Source organism: Mauremys reevesii, linkage group 3 (genome assembly GCF_016161935.1).
Source record: "Mauremys reevesii isolate NIE-2019 linkage group 3, ASM1616193v1, whole genome shotgun sequence".
NCBI lineage: Eukaryota > Metazoa > Chordata > Testudines > Geoemydidae > Mauremys > Mauremys reevesii.
The window spans coordinates 8,241,979-8,256,979 of NC_052625.1; the positions used below are offsets into that span (position 1 = coordinate 8,241,979).

General features: G+C 46.7%; 1 protein-coding gene across 1 annotated transcript; it reads left to right on the plus strand.

Annotated features, from left to right (window-relative positions):
• The first annotated feature begins 3,366 nt into the window (after positions 1–3,366).
• Positions 3,367–10,836, plus strand: BMP2 (bone morphogenetic protein 2). The gene is made up of 3 exons (XM_039528339.1): positions 3,367–4,476; positions 5,320–5,660; positions 9,311–10,836. Exons 2-3 carry the CDS (start codon positions 5,327–5,329, stop codon positions 10,153–10,155), a joined length of 1,179 nt encoding a protein of 392 aa, XP_039384273.1. The 5' UTR covers positions 3,367–4,476; positions 5,320–5,326; the 3' UTR covers positions 10,156–10,836.
• The last annotated feature ends 4,165 nt before the right edge of the window (positions 10,837–15,001 follow it).

Sequence of the window (15,001 nt, forward strand, 5' to 3'; positions counted from 1 at the left end):
AATTGGAGTGCCCTCAAGTCACACTGCATGCACCTTAAATTCATGCTAAAGAGCTCCAGGAAGTCATAAAATTAAACATGATCTGGGATGGAATGCTGAAGGAAAAGTTCCTAAGCTAGCACCCTCACTAGGGCTTGAATTTCAGCCTGGGCCACCGCTCCTGCCCATGCAATGAAGAGGAAGCACGGTAGAAATCAGAGCTTGGACTTGTATTCTCCATAGGAAATGTTTATCAGTTACATCATTATCTCAGTATAGTTAAAGTGCTATAGTTATACTGGTATAACGCCTCATTTGGACACTCTTGCTCCAGAATAAGAGTGGCTTTCTCAGGGTTGGCTTAAAGCCTTTCCAAAGCAACAAAAACTAAACCAAAAAAGGCTGCCCTTTTACCAGAGTAAGAGTGTCTCCATGAGGAATGATACCAGTGTAACTAGAGCCATTTAAATTCACACCTTAGCTTATACGGGTGTAACTTTCCTATATAGACAAGCCCTGAACTGTGCAAAATGGTCCACTCAGAATGGTGGAAATGACCATGGAACTGTCTCCTGGTGCTTTAAATTCTCCACACATTGATTTGATCTGGCAAATCCCATGAGTCTTTTGCAAGGCCTCTCCCCCGCCCCTCCTGGGCGGTGCTCCGAGGAAGAGGAGCAACATGGCAAGGGAGTCCAGGCAGTTCAAGTGAGAGCCTATGGTAGGATCTGGACAGTTGATCCTTTGTATTGTCGTTTCTAATGCATTAGTACTTACAGGCATCAACTTTGACCAGGTCCCCATTGTGCTAGGCACTGTATATACATATAATAAGGGACAGTCTCTGCTAGGAAGAGCTCATGATCCAAGCAGGACAAAGGGTGGGGAAAAGGAAGTATTAGTAACCGTATTCTACAGGGAACCACATCACAAAGAGATTAAGGCCCAGAAGATAGGACCCTAAAGACTTGTCTACTGTCACACAGGGGTACTGCAGCATCACACTCCAGCACCAGCTCTAGGATGGACGGGGACTAGTCGTGGAAATGGGCCATCAGGCCACGAAGCCTATAGACCGGCACCCTGCATCTGCTGAGTAGGGCACAGAGAGTGGCTCAGTGGTAAAGCCAATCCAAAAAGATTTTCTACTGGGGAGCTGCACATCCAGAGAGTTCTGACACATTTCCACCACTGGAGGGCAGGCATATCTTAAAAACATTCAGGGCTCTCAGCAAAGCAGCCCTGAACTCCCAAGAACTAAGGGGCTGAACCTAGAAAGTCAAATGCATTTAAAATGATGCTTCCCAAAGGATAAAAGGAGCTTTCTTGGGAATCTGATGTTTTTCTTTCAATCGGGGCAGCACATGATTTCCAGCTCCCCATGCGACTTATGGGCTGTGTGACGCGCAAGGTGTGAGTGGCAAACGTTTTAGCAGGGAGCTCCACTTCCCTTCTGCCACTACTTATCAAACTAGATGCTAGAGTTTAACAAAGAGGGGGCTATGTTACTCTGAGTCTCGTATCTCTGCTCAAGCCTGGGGACACAGTGTCATAGAAGCGGCCAAGGTTGGCCTGTAAGATGGGTACGTTTCAGGCAGCGTTCTCTGGAGGAATGAAGAAGTCAAGGTGCCCCTGGGAAAAGGAACTGATCTGAGTCCAGGGGAACATTTCTGAAGGTGCTCCCACTACAAGAAAGCAGCACAATGAACTTGATACCTACTGAAAAAAACCCATATTCTAGGCTGTGGAGTCATCCCTCTGAAATCTTTTGAATATGAAAGGTCGTACCTCTGGGAGATTCTACAAGCAGGAGATATGAACCTCCTTCATTTCAGGGGTGCTTATGGGAACTCAACCTAGTTTTTTCTGCTGGCATGACAGCAGCAGTTAGTTTTCCTCTCCGAGAGCCAAACTCATCCACTGCAATCTAAACAGGTTTAAAAAAGTGAGAAATGAGTTTTCTGTTATCTGTGCAAAGTTCAAACAATGGCTGAGGTTTGCTTTAGATTTGACCAGGGCTACTATATTGTGTTAGCCATTTTAACAGTAGACAGTCTATGTAGATGCATTAGACACAGTACCTTTAGATTAACCATTCTGATGCTGTTTCTAAGACCTTGAAGTCTTTGAACCACATCCACAGCCATGGGGCGAGGCCATTTACACCAACTGAGGGCCCAGGGTCTGTTGTTTATGTCATTAACTGGGAATGCCTTGTGTTCACCCATTGAAAAGCTGGCGTGCCTGGATTATTTTTACTTTTTCTATAGGCCTAGTTTATTTTAAAACACTCCCAATCTCCCAAAACCTTATTTGACCTTCACACCTTAGAAGTCAGCAAACACCTAAATCCCACTACACGAAACTAATCCGATTTGTATAAGCAGAGCCGGAGACTTATTCCACTCTTCTCGTACAGAGGGAACGTATAATGAATGGATCATTGTTCAATATACATCTCTGATTTTCCTCTGCGTTTCCACTTGTAGGCGTGCAGGCTCCAGCTAATGCAATTGTCATTCCCTAACTCCAAGGTTGTGCTCTGCTGGAGTGCATGGATTGATCCCGATTCCCGGGAGAAGAAACTATTCCCTACAGGGCGAGATCTTGTGGCACGGGAGATCCCTAGGACTAGGCTTATTAAACTTGACGCGAAACTAACAGCTACCGGGTGACAGCCTGATCCGACTCCCATTGGAGCAGAATTATCCGCTTCCCATCGGAGGCGCCTTATTTGCAAAAATCACGCTGCACGTTCGTTGTCTCTCATCGGTATGACTAGATCGGATACAGGCGGGCATGGCACCGTGCGATGCATTTATTTAAAATTTACTTGCTGCATTAACCGGCAATGGTGTCTGCAGCAACCAAACCTCGACACTGGGGGTGGGGGGAACGTATTGATGGGAGAGGAAAAAGGGGGTGGAGGGAGGGAGAGACAATAATCACGATTTTATTTTCAATGCAGGGAAGGTAAATCCCCTAAAAAAAGAAATGTCCGGATCCTTGATCTTGGTTTAACTTTAGCAACCAGGTTATTGGAGTAAATCGCCCTCCTCCGAAATAAAGCACCTGGAGGGAGCTAATGCTGCAGGCTAATGGGCCAGGGCTGTTGTGTCGCGTGACTACTGAGAATACCCCCGTTTCCTCCCAGAAGTTTGAAAATAAAGCGCTTGCGGGTTGGATCTGGCCGCCGAGCCTCGTCCTCGCTTCCCCCGCGGCCTTCTCCTCCGTCCCCACCCGGGAAGGCTGGGAAAGCAGAAGCGGCGGAGGAGCGAGGTGCCTCCCCGCGCTCCCCGGGCAGGGGGATTGCCCAGAGGAGCCGGGACTGGCCCGAGGAGGCGGCGTCCCCTTTAAAAGCAGCGAGCGCGGCGCGGCAACCGCTCGCTCCCCGCCCGGTGATTGGCGAGGAGCCGCAAGCCCCCGGGGTCGTGACATCAGCAGCGCCACAAAAAGCCAAGGAGGCGTCCAACCACCTCCATCAATTTGCAAGCGAAGGGACGGGCCTGGGCACCCCCCCGCCCCCCACACACACACCCCAGTGCGCCGCGGGAGGAGCGCGTGCGAAGAGCGGGGGTCCCCCAAGCGGCGCTGCTGCTGCGGCTGCTTCCTCCTCCTGCCAGGCGACTTGCAAAGGGGGCCGGGGAAAAAAGTCAAACTTCATCTTGCTGCTGCTGGGCTCGCCTCGCTGCTGATGCTCAGGGCGTATCGCTGCCAAGGAGGCTGCTAACTGTCCTGCCTGTAGCTCTCTCTACGCGCACCCGGAGGAGCGCTGCTTTGCAAGGGGAGAGCCCCGTGCCTGGCTGAGACTTGCCCTCTGCTGCTGCCGCCGCCGCCTCCTCAACCCCGCTGGCTCCCAGTATGTTTCAGGGGCGGACTGCGCTTCGGGGCGCTGCTGTGCTCTGCCCGGCCGCTGTCAGGGCAGCGGCGGCGGCGGAGTGACAGCCAGGGATGCCGCGGGAACGCACCGGAGTCCCTCCTGCAGACACGACCCCCTTGCTGCTGCTGCTCGCCAGGTAGCGCCCGGGCCATCGCGGAGCCTCTGCCCAGAGATGACTCCCAGGAGCAGCGATGGGCTGCAGCGGAGGCGTTAGAGCGCCCCAAGGAAGAGGGCGAGAAGCCCAGCAGCCGCCCAGCGTCTCCCAGGAGCGGGAAGCCGGTGGCTTTGGCTAAGGACGTAGCAGGACGATTTCCCTCCTGCTCTGGGAGCTTCCCCCCCTCCAAGGGCTGCCGAAACTTGCCCGGAGAAAATAACTTCCCTCCCCAGCTCTCTCTGCTGGGAATCTCGCCTCCCTTCCCTACCCACGGGGGTCCCTCCTCGCAAACCCCGCACGCCACTGGGGAGGTGCTTGCAACGGATACAAACCCCCGGCCCGGCTGGGGACCCCCCTCGCTCTTCCCGGGCCAGACCCTGTCTATGTGGAGCCCGTTTCAATGGACGTGCCCCGGCGCGCCGCTGCTGCTGCTGCCGCTTAGGCGATCGGCGGGCTCCTAAAGGTAAGCGCGGCGGAGGGCGCCTGGGCTGGGCTGGCAGGCGGCGGCCGGGCGCCTGGGCTGGCCCCGCGAGCCTCTGGCTTTGGCACACCTGTCCCGCCTGGCTCCGACGCCGCTACTCCCCCTTCTCCCCACGGCGGATCAACACACTGCAGTCCACGCGTGTAGCCCCCCCCCCACACCCCACTCCGCCTCAGTGCAGCCCGCCTGGAAGCTACTTTCTGGGGGCTGTTGGCCCTCCACTGATGCTGTGGGGGGGCTTGTCCTAGTGGTGCCGCTAGGCTGGCCCTCCAGGTCCGGGCTGGCTCAGCCCTTGCGCCCGATCTTCCTTGTTTTGCACCCCCATCTTTCTGTAGCACCCCGCAAGCACCAAACGAACCCCTCTGGGAACAGCTGGCCAGGGCCCTAGTATGATCCTACCTCCATCTGGAGATGGCCAGGCCGGTTCCTGCCCACAGACGACAGCTGTGTGGTCGCGTAGCTGCCACCTGCACAGGGGTGCGCCCTGTATCTCGACACCGACTAGGCTCAGCTCGGCTGCGGGCCAGATTCTGCTGTGCAAGGGCCCGGTCCGTGGCGGGGGGGCGGGGGGGGGCGCTTTGGATCAGGCCTGGAATCAGGAGTCACGTCGGGAGGCGGTGGAGCTGCTCCAGGTGTAACCGAGAGCAGGACGTGACCCGGTGTGGACGGGGGCAGGCTGAGCTCAGATCCGTTCCCGCGGCCTCCCTCTGCAGGGGGAGCAATAGGCGATGGGCAGGATCAGGCCCACGGGTGGGGGGGACGGGAGTGGGCGCCCCGACCGGCCCGCCTGACCTGCCCCCCCCGTTCCCTCCCCTGTCCGCGCAGGTTGACCATGGTGGCCGCCATCCGCTCCCTGCTCGCGCTGCTGCTGTACCAGGTGCTGCTGGGCGGCTCGGCCGGGCTCATCCCCGAGGTGGGCCGGCGGCGGTTCAGCGACTCGGGCCGCGCCGCCCCGCAGGAGCTGCTGAGCGAGTTCGAGCTGCGCCTGCTCAACATGTTCGGGCTGAAGCGGAGGCCGAGCCCCAGCAAGAACGCGGTCATCCCGCCCTACATGCTGGAGCTGTACCGCCTGCAGGCGGGCCGGCAGCTGGGCCCCTCCGCCCCGGGCGCCCCGCTGGAGAGAGCCGCCAGCCGCGCCAACACCGTCAGGAGCTTCCACCACGAAGGTACGGCCCAGGCTGGGGGTGTCTGTCTGTCTGTCTCTGCGCTGCCCCCTGGGGATCTCCCCCCCCAGCTGTGTGTGTGCTGCCCACAACCCCGGGATCTCCCGGGATCTCCCCTAGCTGTGTGTGTGTGTGCACTGCCCCGGATCTCCCCTAGCTCTGTGTGTGTGTCTGCGCTGCCCCCGGGATCTCCCCTCCCAGCTGTGTGTGTGTCTGCGCTGCCCCCCCCCCGGGATCTCTCTCCCCCCCAGCTGTGTGTGTGTCTGCGCTGCCCCCAGGATCTCCCCAGCTGTGTGTGTGTCTGCGCTGCCCCGGGATCTCCCCTCCCAGCTGTGTGTGTGTGTGCACTGCCCCCGGGATCTCCCCCCTAGCTCTGTGTGTGTGTGTGTGTCTGCGCTGCCCCAGGATCTCCCCTAGCTCTGTGTGTGTGTGTGTGTGTGTGTGTGTGTCTGCGCTGCCCCAGGATCTCCCCTAGCTCTGTGTGTGTGTGTGTGTGTGTGTCTGCGCTGCCCCAGGATCTCCCCTAGCTGTGTGTGTGTGTGTGTGTGTGTGTCTGCGCTGCCCCTCCCTAGCTCTGTGTGTGTGTGTGCTGCCCACCCCACCCCAGGATCTTCCCCAGCTCTGTGTGTGTGTGTGCACTGCCCCCGGGATCTCCCTCCTAGCTCTGTGTGTGCGCGCTGCCCCCGGGATCTCCCCCTAGCTCTGTGTGTGTGTGTGTGTGTGTCTGTGCGCGCTGCCCACCCCCCCCCCCCCAACACCCCCCAAGCGGTTCTTGGGAGCCTCTTCCTTCCCCTGCAGGAGCGAGGAGGGGTGGGAGGAGACGGGGTTTGGTTTGGGGGAGTGTGTGTGTGTGAACTGGGGTGGGTTGGTAGGAGGTCACTAAAGCATGTGTTCGGTTGTCAACAGTACTGTGTCTATGAATGAGTGTGAGCAGGTCTTGTGTGTTGTGTGTGTGCCATCAGCATTGGGACCCCCCCCCCCCAGGAAGAAAAAAGGTGTGTGTATGTGTATGGGGGGGGGAATCTTTCCAAATAGTGAATAAGTTTTGGCTGCTAATAAGTTTTGTTAAACTCACAAGAAAGGCGTAGTCAAGTTTCCTTTTTTTTTAAAAGCCCTCATCAAAGCAGTCTTTCAATGTAATGTTCTGAGGCATTTATTCTGAATCTCCTCCCTCTTGTCTCCCACTTCATCCCATGTGAAGTTTTCCTTTTTATTTTTACAGCTTGGGTTCAAATTAAGAATTCCCACAAATAGCCTTAAAAAATAAAAGCTAAATACCAGAAAAGTCTCCTTGGTTTAGAGTTGATCTGGGTTAGTTTTTTTGGAAGGTTTCTAATCCCTGGGAGAGATCAATGCAACAATCAATTGTATTGTTTGCACAATGACTTTCTTGTCTCGTGTTTGAATCTAGGATAGATTTAGTGTAGATCTAAGGTAAGCCTTCAGGTTGATAAAAGCATTGCCACAGCTGGTCATTGGAATTCATGTGCACCTGAGCCTTCAGGTAACGTGGTCATCTCTTTATTAAGATGCTGACTGCATTATTAAAGAAGGTAAAATGGGTACTCACAAGAACTGGAGTGTCTGTGGCTTAAAGGAAATATAGTAAAGTAAAACTATTCAGTTGTTCAACAAACATTTAGTACCCATCATCTCTCAGCTTTGTTAAAAATGTGCACATAAATCTCTTTGAAAGCATTCAAAGTTCTGTGAGTTTGAATCTAATTAACTAGATCAGTACTGTATAACTAGAGCCTTACGTGTCAGTTCCAAAAACTAGTTACATTTAGCTGTTATATTCAGTTTGATGCTTACTAAATGCGCAAAGAGATGATGATCTTGACTTCCTGGATGAGTTTCTTCCTTTTTAAATTTGTCTGTTTCGTAGTTAACTGGCTTACCAGTTGTATGTCCATGGACTGACAAACTCACAGAACATAGCTGAACTGGGGTATCTAATCTGACACAGGTAGACGTATCTAATCTGACACAGGTAGAGTGAGTGGGTAGCATGCTGCCCATCTGCTCTTTGTGCCCCCCCCCCCCAAAAAAAGTTTCCAGAACTTGTAAATAACTTCTAGCTATTAGTCTTCAGCGGTGGTATGCTATAGTCTCACTGTAAAGCTAATGAAAATACAGACTCCACATGTTATAACATGGAGCTGTGATGAAAGAAATTTTATTAGGATTTAATTAAGTTGGTATACAAAGGAAGTGGCTTAAGATCAGTGGTTATACTGTCTGATGGGATGCCTTATAATGAGGAAGGAGATTAATTGTGAAATCTAACCTTGCACTGTGGTTTGTGCTGGTGTGTGAAAGTAAATTCTTCATAATGAAAATCCAGTGTATGGTTCATTCATGCTAAAACATTTCCGAATGTAAAACTATACATGGGGGGAGGGGGGGGAAAGAGGAGGAGAATTCTACAAAAGTTGGAAAGTAATAGCACATTTTATAGCTATGTAGGTCAGTAAAATCTGCAAATTAAGTAATCATGCAACAAATTAAAAATCTCAGCACTTGCCTTAAAACCATTGTTCAGTTCTAGCTACCTGGAAATCCTGTTGACTGATGAGAAAACATGAGTCCATGTTTTGAGGTAGACAAATACAATACAGCTGTATATATTTATATAATTTGGGCTGAATCTAGAAATGTTTATGAATAATGCTTACTCATACAAGAAATCAAAATTAAAATCAATGGGATTAATCACTTGAGTAAGAATTACTCACCCGAGTAATGATTTCAGCTAATAAGATGAATGAATTATCTTCTAGCATATTTATCAAAGTTAAAAACACTTTTGGAAAGGCTTATTTGTTAACACTCTTGTTTATAATTTATAGGGCTACAAATGTGGTCTGAGCCACATGCATACTTTTTAATTAAGACATCCATTTCCCCCCCCCCTCAAGTATCCCAAAATGTTTATTATTTAGTGGTGGGGGAGAGAACAGGATAAATTTTAGGAAACCATTTCTCATTTGTATTGTTTAGAATGAACTCAGTTTCATTGTCTGAGTACCACCCTTGAGTGTCAGCAGAAAAAAATCAATACAAATACCACCTTTTATGGATGGTATTTGGAAAATAGTAGGGTGTGCTTCATAAAATACCATCACAGATGTGGGGTTCCTGGTCTCCAATTAGGACCCAAAATCTGTATATTAAGATTTGTAAATCTAAATAGTGGAATATTATTATTTTTGGAATGGAGTTTAAGGGATTGACATAAGCCATATTTTTGAAAAAACAAGAAATGCAATAATTACCTTAAATCCTCAATCAGTTTTAATTATTCTGATTAGACCTCCACTAACTACAGTGCTAAAGTTTTCTTGCTAATGTCCTTGAATTCCAAAGTAATGCTTCACATTTCTTACCCGTTATTATAACCACTTGGAATGCATGGTCTACCAGAATTGGATCAAAAGGCTTGACAATGAATGAAGTATTCTTAACTTCATGCTATACATGGTTGCATAAATAAACAGACAAGGGAAACAGGTTTGTTTATCTATTTATTTTTGTAAAAGTTTCAAATCTCACATGTGCTGTTTAAAGTTTTCAGCAGAAGAGTAATTCACGTTTTCATTGCTTGTCTGTTACTGATTGTGTTTTTTGTTTTCCCTCTTTGATGAACTTAGAAGCTTGGGAAGAGCTCCCAGAAGCAAGTGGTAAAACAGCACGGCGTTTCTTCTTTAATTTAACTTCCATCCCTAATGAGGAGTTTCTCACCTCGGCTGAACTTCAGATTTTTCGGGAGCAGGTGCAGGAAACCTTCGAGAACAATAGCAGCTACCATCACCGTATTAATATTTATGAAATTATAAAGCCAGCCACAGCGACTTCTAAGGACCCTGCCGCAAGACTTTTGGACACCAGGTTGGTGCATCAGAATGCAAGTAAATGGGAAAGCTTTGATGTAACACCAGCTGTAATGAGGTGGATTGCACATAGACAGCCTAATCATGGGTTTATAGTAGAGGTGGCTCACTTGGACAATGAGAGCAGTGTTTCCAAGAGGCACGTTAGAATTAGCAGGTCTTTGCATCAGGATGAAGATAGCTGGTCTCAGCTCCGGCCATTGTTAGTAACTTTCGGCCATGATGGCAAGGGACACCCTCTCCATAAAAGAGAGAAACGCCAAGCGAAACACAAACAGCGCAAACGCCACAAATCCAGTTGCAAAAGACATCCTTTGTATGTGGACTTCAATGATGTGGGGTGGAATGACTGGATTGTTGCCCCACCAGGATACGGTGCCTTTTACTGCCATGGGGAATGCCCTTTTCCATTGGCAGATCACCTAAACACCACAAACCACGCCATTGTTCAGACTTTGGTCAATTCCGTGAATTCCAAAATCCCTAAGGCTTGCTGTGTTCCGACAGAACTGAGTGCTATTTCGATGCTCTACCTTGATGAGAACGAAAAAGTTGTATTAAAGAACTATCAAGATATGGTTGTGGAGGGTTGTGGGTGCCGCTAAATATATTAGACAAATACAAAAAAAAGCTGACACTTTAATATTTCCCAATGAAGACTTTATTTATGTAATGAAATGAAAAGAAAAAAATACAGCTATTTTGAAAATTATATTTATGTCCACAAAAAGTTTGGGAAAACAAATATTTTAATCAGAGAATTATTCCTTTAAAGATTTTAAATGTATTTTAGTTGTACATTTTATATGGGTTTAATCCCAGCACATGAAGTATAATGGTCAGAATCTTATTTTGTATTTATTTACTATTATAACCACTTTTTAGAAGAATAGCTAATTTGTATTTATATGTAATCAAAAGAAAATATAGGGTTTGTACATAATTTTCCAAAATTGTAGCTGTTTTAATTGTGTGTATTTAAATTGAAAAGAATACATGGAAGGTTACTATGGCAAAGTGCATAGCACATTTGCTTTCTGCTGTGCTACTGTTAAGGTCACAAGTTCAAGTCCAGAAAAAAGTGGATAATCCACTCTGCTGACTTTCAAGATTATTATATTGTACAATTCTCAGGAATGCTGCAGGGTGGGCTGTCCCATCCATGAGAACTGGCATCCTCTTTAGGTGGAACATTTGGATAAGAACCAGACATTACTGATCTAGTATCCTGCTATTCCCAACTCATGTGCAGAGTGAATACAAGCAGGGCCAATAGAAATCATTAGGAAAAAAGGCTGAACTCTTCTTAGACCTACAGAACAGTTGAATGATTGTCATTCTTCTCCTTTACTTGTCCTCTCATTTAAATCCTTATCCTGGCCAAATATTAAATAATAAATTTCTTTTCTTGTGTGTGGTGATATGCTAAAAAAGGAACAATTTTATTTCTTCTGGCCCTTGTCTAACAGTTGGGAATACAATTACTTTTTTCTTATCTCAAATGAGAGCTCATTTTATGAGGAATGCTATAGAGAACTAATCTTCAAACTTTACCCTAAGTACAGCAAACTATTGTTAGCTGTAGGCTCTATCTACTTTCAACTGCTGGTTTTGCTGACTCTGGGAGTAGTTTTGTCTTTCTTTCCAGGCTCTTGTGTTTTGTTTTTTTTGAAAGAATTTTCCTGCCAAATGTTAAACCGATTTCAGATAATAAATAATAGAGCTCTGACATTTCATTCTGCAAAGTCCCATCTGTAAGAGCAAATGGTTCATTCACAAAGATAAACTGGGTTTTCTTGCTTCTTAAATTCATTTTAAATTCTCCATTTAAAAGGGCAAAAGCATGATTTGCAGTTGGCAAGCAAGGCATTAATCGCAGCTCCTACTTACACCAAGAGTCTTGTAAATGTTCGGTAATAGTTTGCAAGTAACTTGTAGAAGATGAGAAGAGGATACAGAGGCTGGGTTCTTGTTGCATTGGAAGCCCAGCCAAATATTAGACTTAAAAAATATCTGAGGTTGGCTTCTTGCGGATGTATTGTAAATTGGACTGAAGCCAAGTGCAGAATGAAGTCAAATTAGCCTACTGGTAGTAAGTTCGTTCTTACAGTCAGAACTCTTAGCTCTTAAAAGCTATAGAATTGGCCATAGAATAATGATTCTGTGATTATATCCTCCAGGAACTTTGAAAGCTGCTTTTTTTGTTTGTTTGTTTTTTGTTTTGTTTTAAAATCCAGTTAACCAAAGCCTTTGCCAGAAGGTGGCACTTCAAAGCCAAGAGGGCAGATATCCACCGATGGACCTTTTTAGGTCCGCATCTGAAATAATATCAGATGCCAGCCAGTTGCTAACTTGCTTAATGTTTGGGGTTGGTTTTTTTGTTGTTTTTGAACTATAAATAAATACCAGTATGCTACAATGGATGTACTAACTGGGCTTGTGGGTGAAAAGATTTTTAAATAGACGATATCTTTAAGGCCTGTTTAAAGAATAATTCCTCTCCCTCTGCTCCAGATAAAGCTGCAAATGCAATTGTTATTAGAGGGGACAGGAGAGAAAAATTAGAGTAATTACCGGTTGGATGCTGCCTTTTTTCTTTTTTTGTGAGCCTAAAATACACCTTTACCCTGATATAATGTTGTCCGCGGGAGCCAAAAAAAGTTACTGTGTTTATAGGTGTAACCGTACTATATCAAACTTGCTTTGATTCACCCGAGTGCATGGCGCGCCCCCCCCCCGAGCACTGCTTTACCACGTTATATCCAAATTCGTGGTATATCGGGTCACGTTATAGCGGGGTTAGAGGTGTATTTACTAGGTTCATCAGTCAACTTCTGTGGCAGGATAAGTTTAATATATACATAATTTATTCTAGCAATATGTTTTTAAAACCTCTATAAAGAGATCGTCCAGTCTATCACTTTGGGTTTTTTTGGAACATCTATTGTTTATTTGTAATGCTGATTCAAGTTTGTGGCCTATGTTTTTGCTGGATGACCAGTCCTCTTGGTTTTTGTGGCATTTTGTGAAGATCTGCTTAAGCCATTATCACAATCGCCGGTTTTAACTTTCAGTTCCTTGCCGCCTTAAAAAATATGCACCGTGTTTTGGTCTGCACTCTGGCTTGTTGAACAAGTTCACGGCCATTGGCTTGTGAAGGCTGCAAGTCACAGGAGTAGGGGGCAGTTAACAGATTCTCTGGGAGTTCAACAGTGAACAGTTGCAAGGCATAGTCTTTGCCGTCATAGCAATGCTGGAGCCTTCTCCCATCCATGCTGCAGAAGCCGAGCCTGAACTGTGGAAATTCAAGAGGTCGTGCCTTGGATTATACCACTTCTATTAGCCTAAAGGGGCTGATCCAACCCCCCCTGACATCAATAGGAAAGCTTCTATTGTCTTCTATTTATGCTTTTGACTTGGACCCTAAATCAGATCCTAAATTCTTTTGTCTCCTGACTAAATTCACAGCTCCTCACTTACTGTATGAAACACTAATAGAAGGGGCCTAGAGGAGAAGTGAAACAGTCACTATTCTCTAAGGCATAAGAACACATAGATGCTACAGCACTTGTCCATGCATGAGCTGTAGCTGGCTCAGGGCCTGACACTGCATTCCTTTATAAAGGCAAAACTCACATTGAAACCGATTGGCTTGGGTTCAATTGGAAACCAATGGGTTTGGCTTGACTAAAGACGGCACCCTTAGTAAAGTACAGGGTGAGGCCCAGGAGTAGCTGTAAGCCCATTAGGGCCCTGATCCTGGGAACACTTCTGTAGCTGTGTAACTGTGAATGACTCATGTGCACAAAGAGGCTGCTTGTGTGTGTCCAGTGAGGTGTGTCTGCAGAACTGGGGTTACAATATTTATATTTTTGAAAAAAAGTGAAACCCCCAAAACCATTTCTCTAGATTGAAAATGTTAGTGAGTTAAAGGAGGTGGTCAGGGACTTTAAAAGAATAGCACAGAGTACATCGATTTGTAGTGAATTTGGTCTTGAAGGTTAATTGGGACCCACTACTAAACTCTGGAAAATAGTCTCGGACAGTCCCATTGGAGTTTTGGGTCCATTGACAATTGCTAAATCAGCCTCCTCAATACCAAAAGTGTGCTATTTACACAGTCCTTCGAGTATTCTTTCTCTACAAGAAGAAACAGAAGTTGTCTTTTCTGAATTTTCTCTTATGAGGAAAAAAAAAAAGATACAGAAGCCATACCATTGCCCTTGCCCTTTCTAATCAGCCAGTGTTTAAATTTCCATTAGCCAAGCGTATTACTTGATGTGCCTCTGATCTCTATGTGTGGTGAACCTGGAAGACAGGCATGTTATCGTTATTTGTAAGTTTCAAATAAGCACCTCTCCAATGAAGTGATCAGCATCTCTGCCTAGTATCCCTGACTCTTTCAGCCTTTCCAGACCACTGTACCCCTTCCAGGAGTCTGATGTGTCTTGAATACCCCCAACTTTCACCTCACTTAAACTACATGCTTACAAAATCAGACCTAAAAATACAAAGAAGTGTCACAGCCGCTATTACTGAAAACATGCTGACTCTCTCACTTTTACCGTACAATTATAAAATCAATCAATTGGAATATAAATATTGTACTTACATGTCAGTGTATACTGCATAGAGCAGTATAAACAAATCGTTGTATGAAATTTTAGTTTGCACTGACTTTGCTAGTGCTTTTTCTGTAGCCTGTTTTTAAAACTAGCAAATTCACCTCTGCCTCGCTAGAACGCTGTCCTGGGGAGCCAAAAAATCTTACCGCGTTATAGGTAAAACCGCGTTATATTGAACTTGCTTTGATCCACGGGAGCGTGCAGCCCCGCCCCCCCAGAGCGCTGCTTTACTGTTATATCCGAATTCATGTTCTATCCGGTGGCGTTATATGGAGGTAGCGGTGTATCTAGATAAGTTGATGTACCCCCTGTAAGACCTCTGCGTACCCCCAGGGGAACACATACCCCTGGTTGAGAACCGCTTCCCTAGTGAACCTAAATAGTTTGCATAGAATTCAGTCTGGTTCAGAGGTCAGCAACATATAAAAACATATGCGTGAGATCCATGTAAATGACCTTATTTATACAGCAAGGTCTTCATTGCTGGTATGTTCGGCGTATGCCTACACCAAGTACTATTTGCTTTCACCCCTCTTAAGCTTCTAGTGGACCTTCACTTTTATGCAATCAATCTTTGAGGCTTGGATATGAAAGCTACTTGCTTATTGTATTCTTGACTATGAAGTAGGAGCTCATCCGGACTGCTTTTACATTCGACCCACTTTGCCACACCACTAGGAGTGAATAATTATTGAACTATTTTACTGTACAACTATTCCCAAATTGTTGATTTTGTTTTTATTTGATTTCAGGAGGCAGCTAATTGCCATATGGCAGCTTGATCTTAATGTTTAATGAAGATCAGGAAACAGTTTATGAAAAGCTT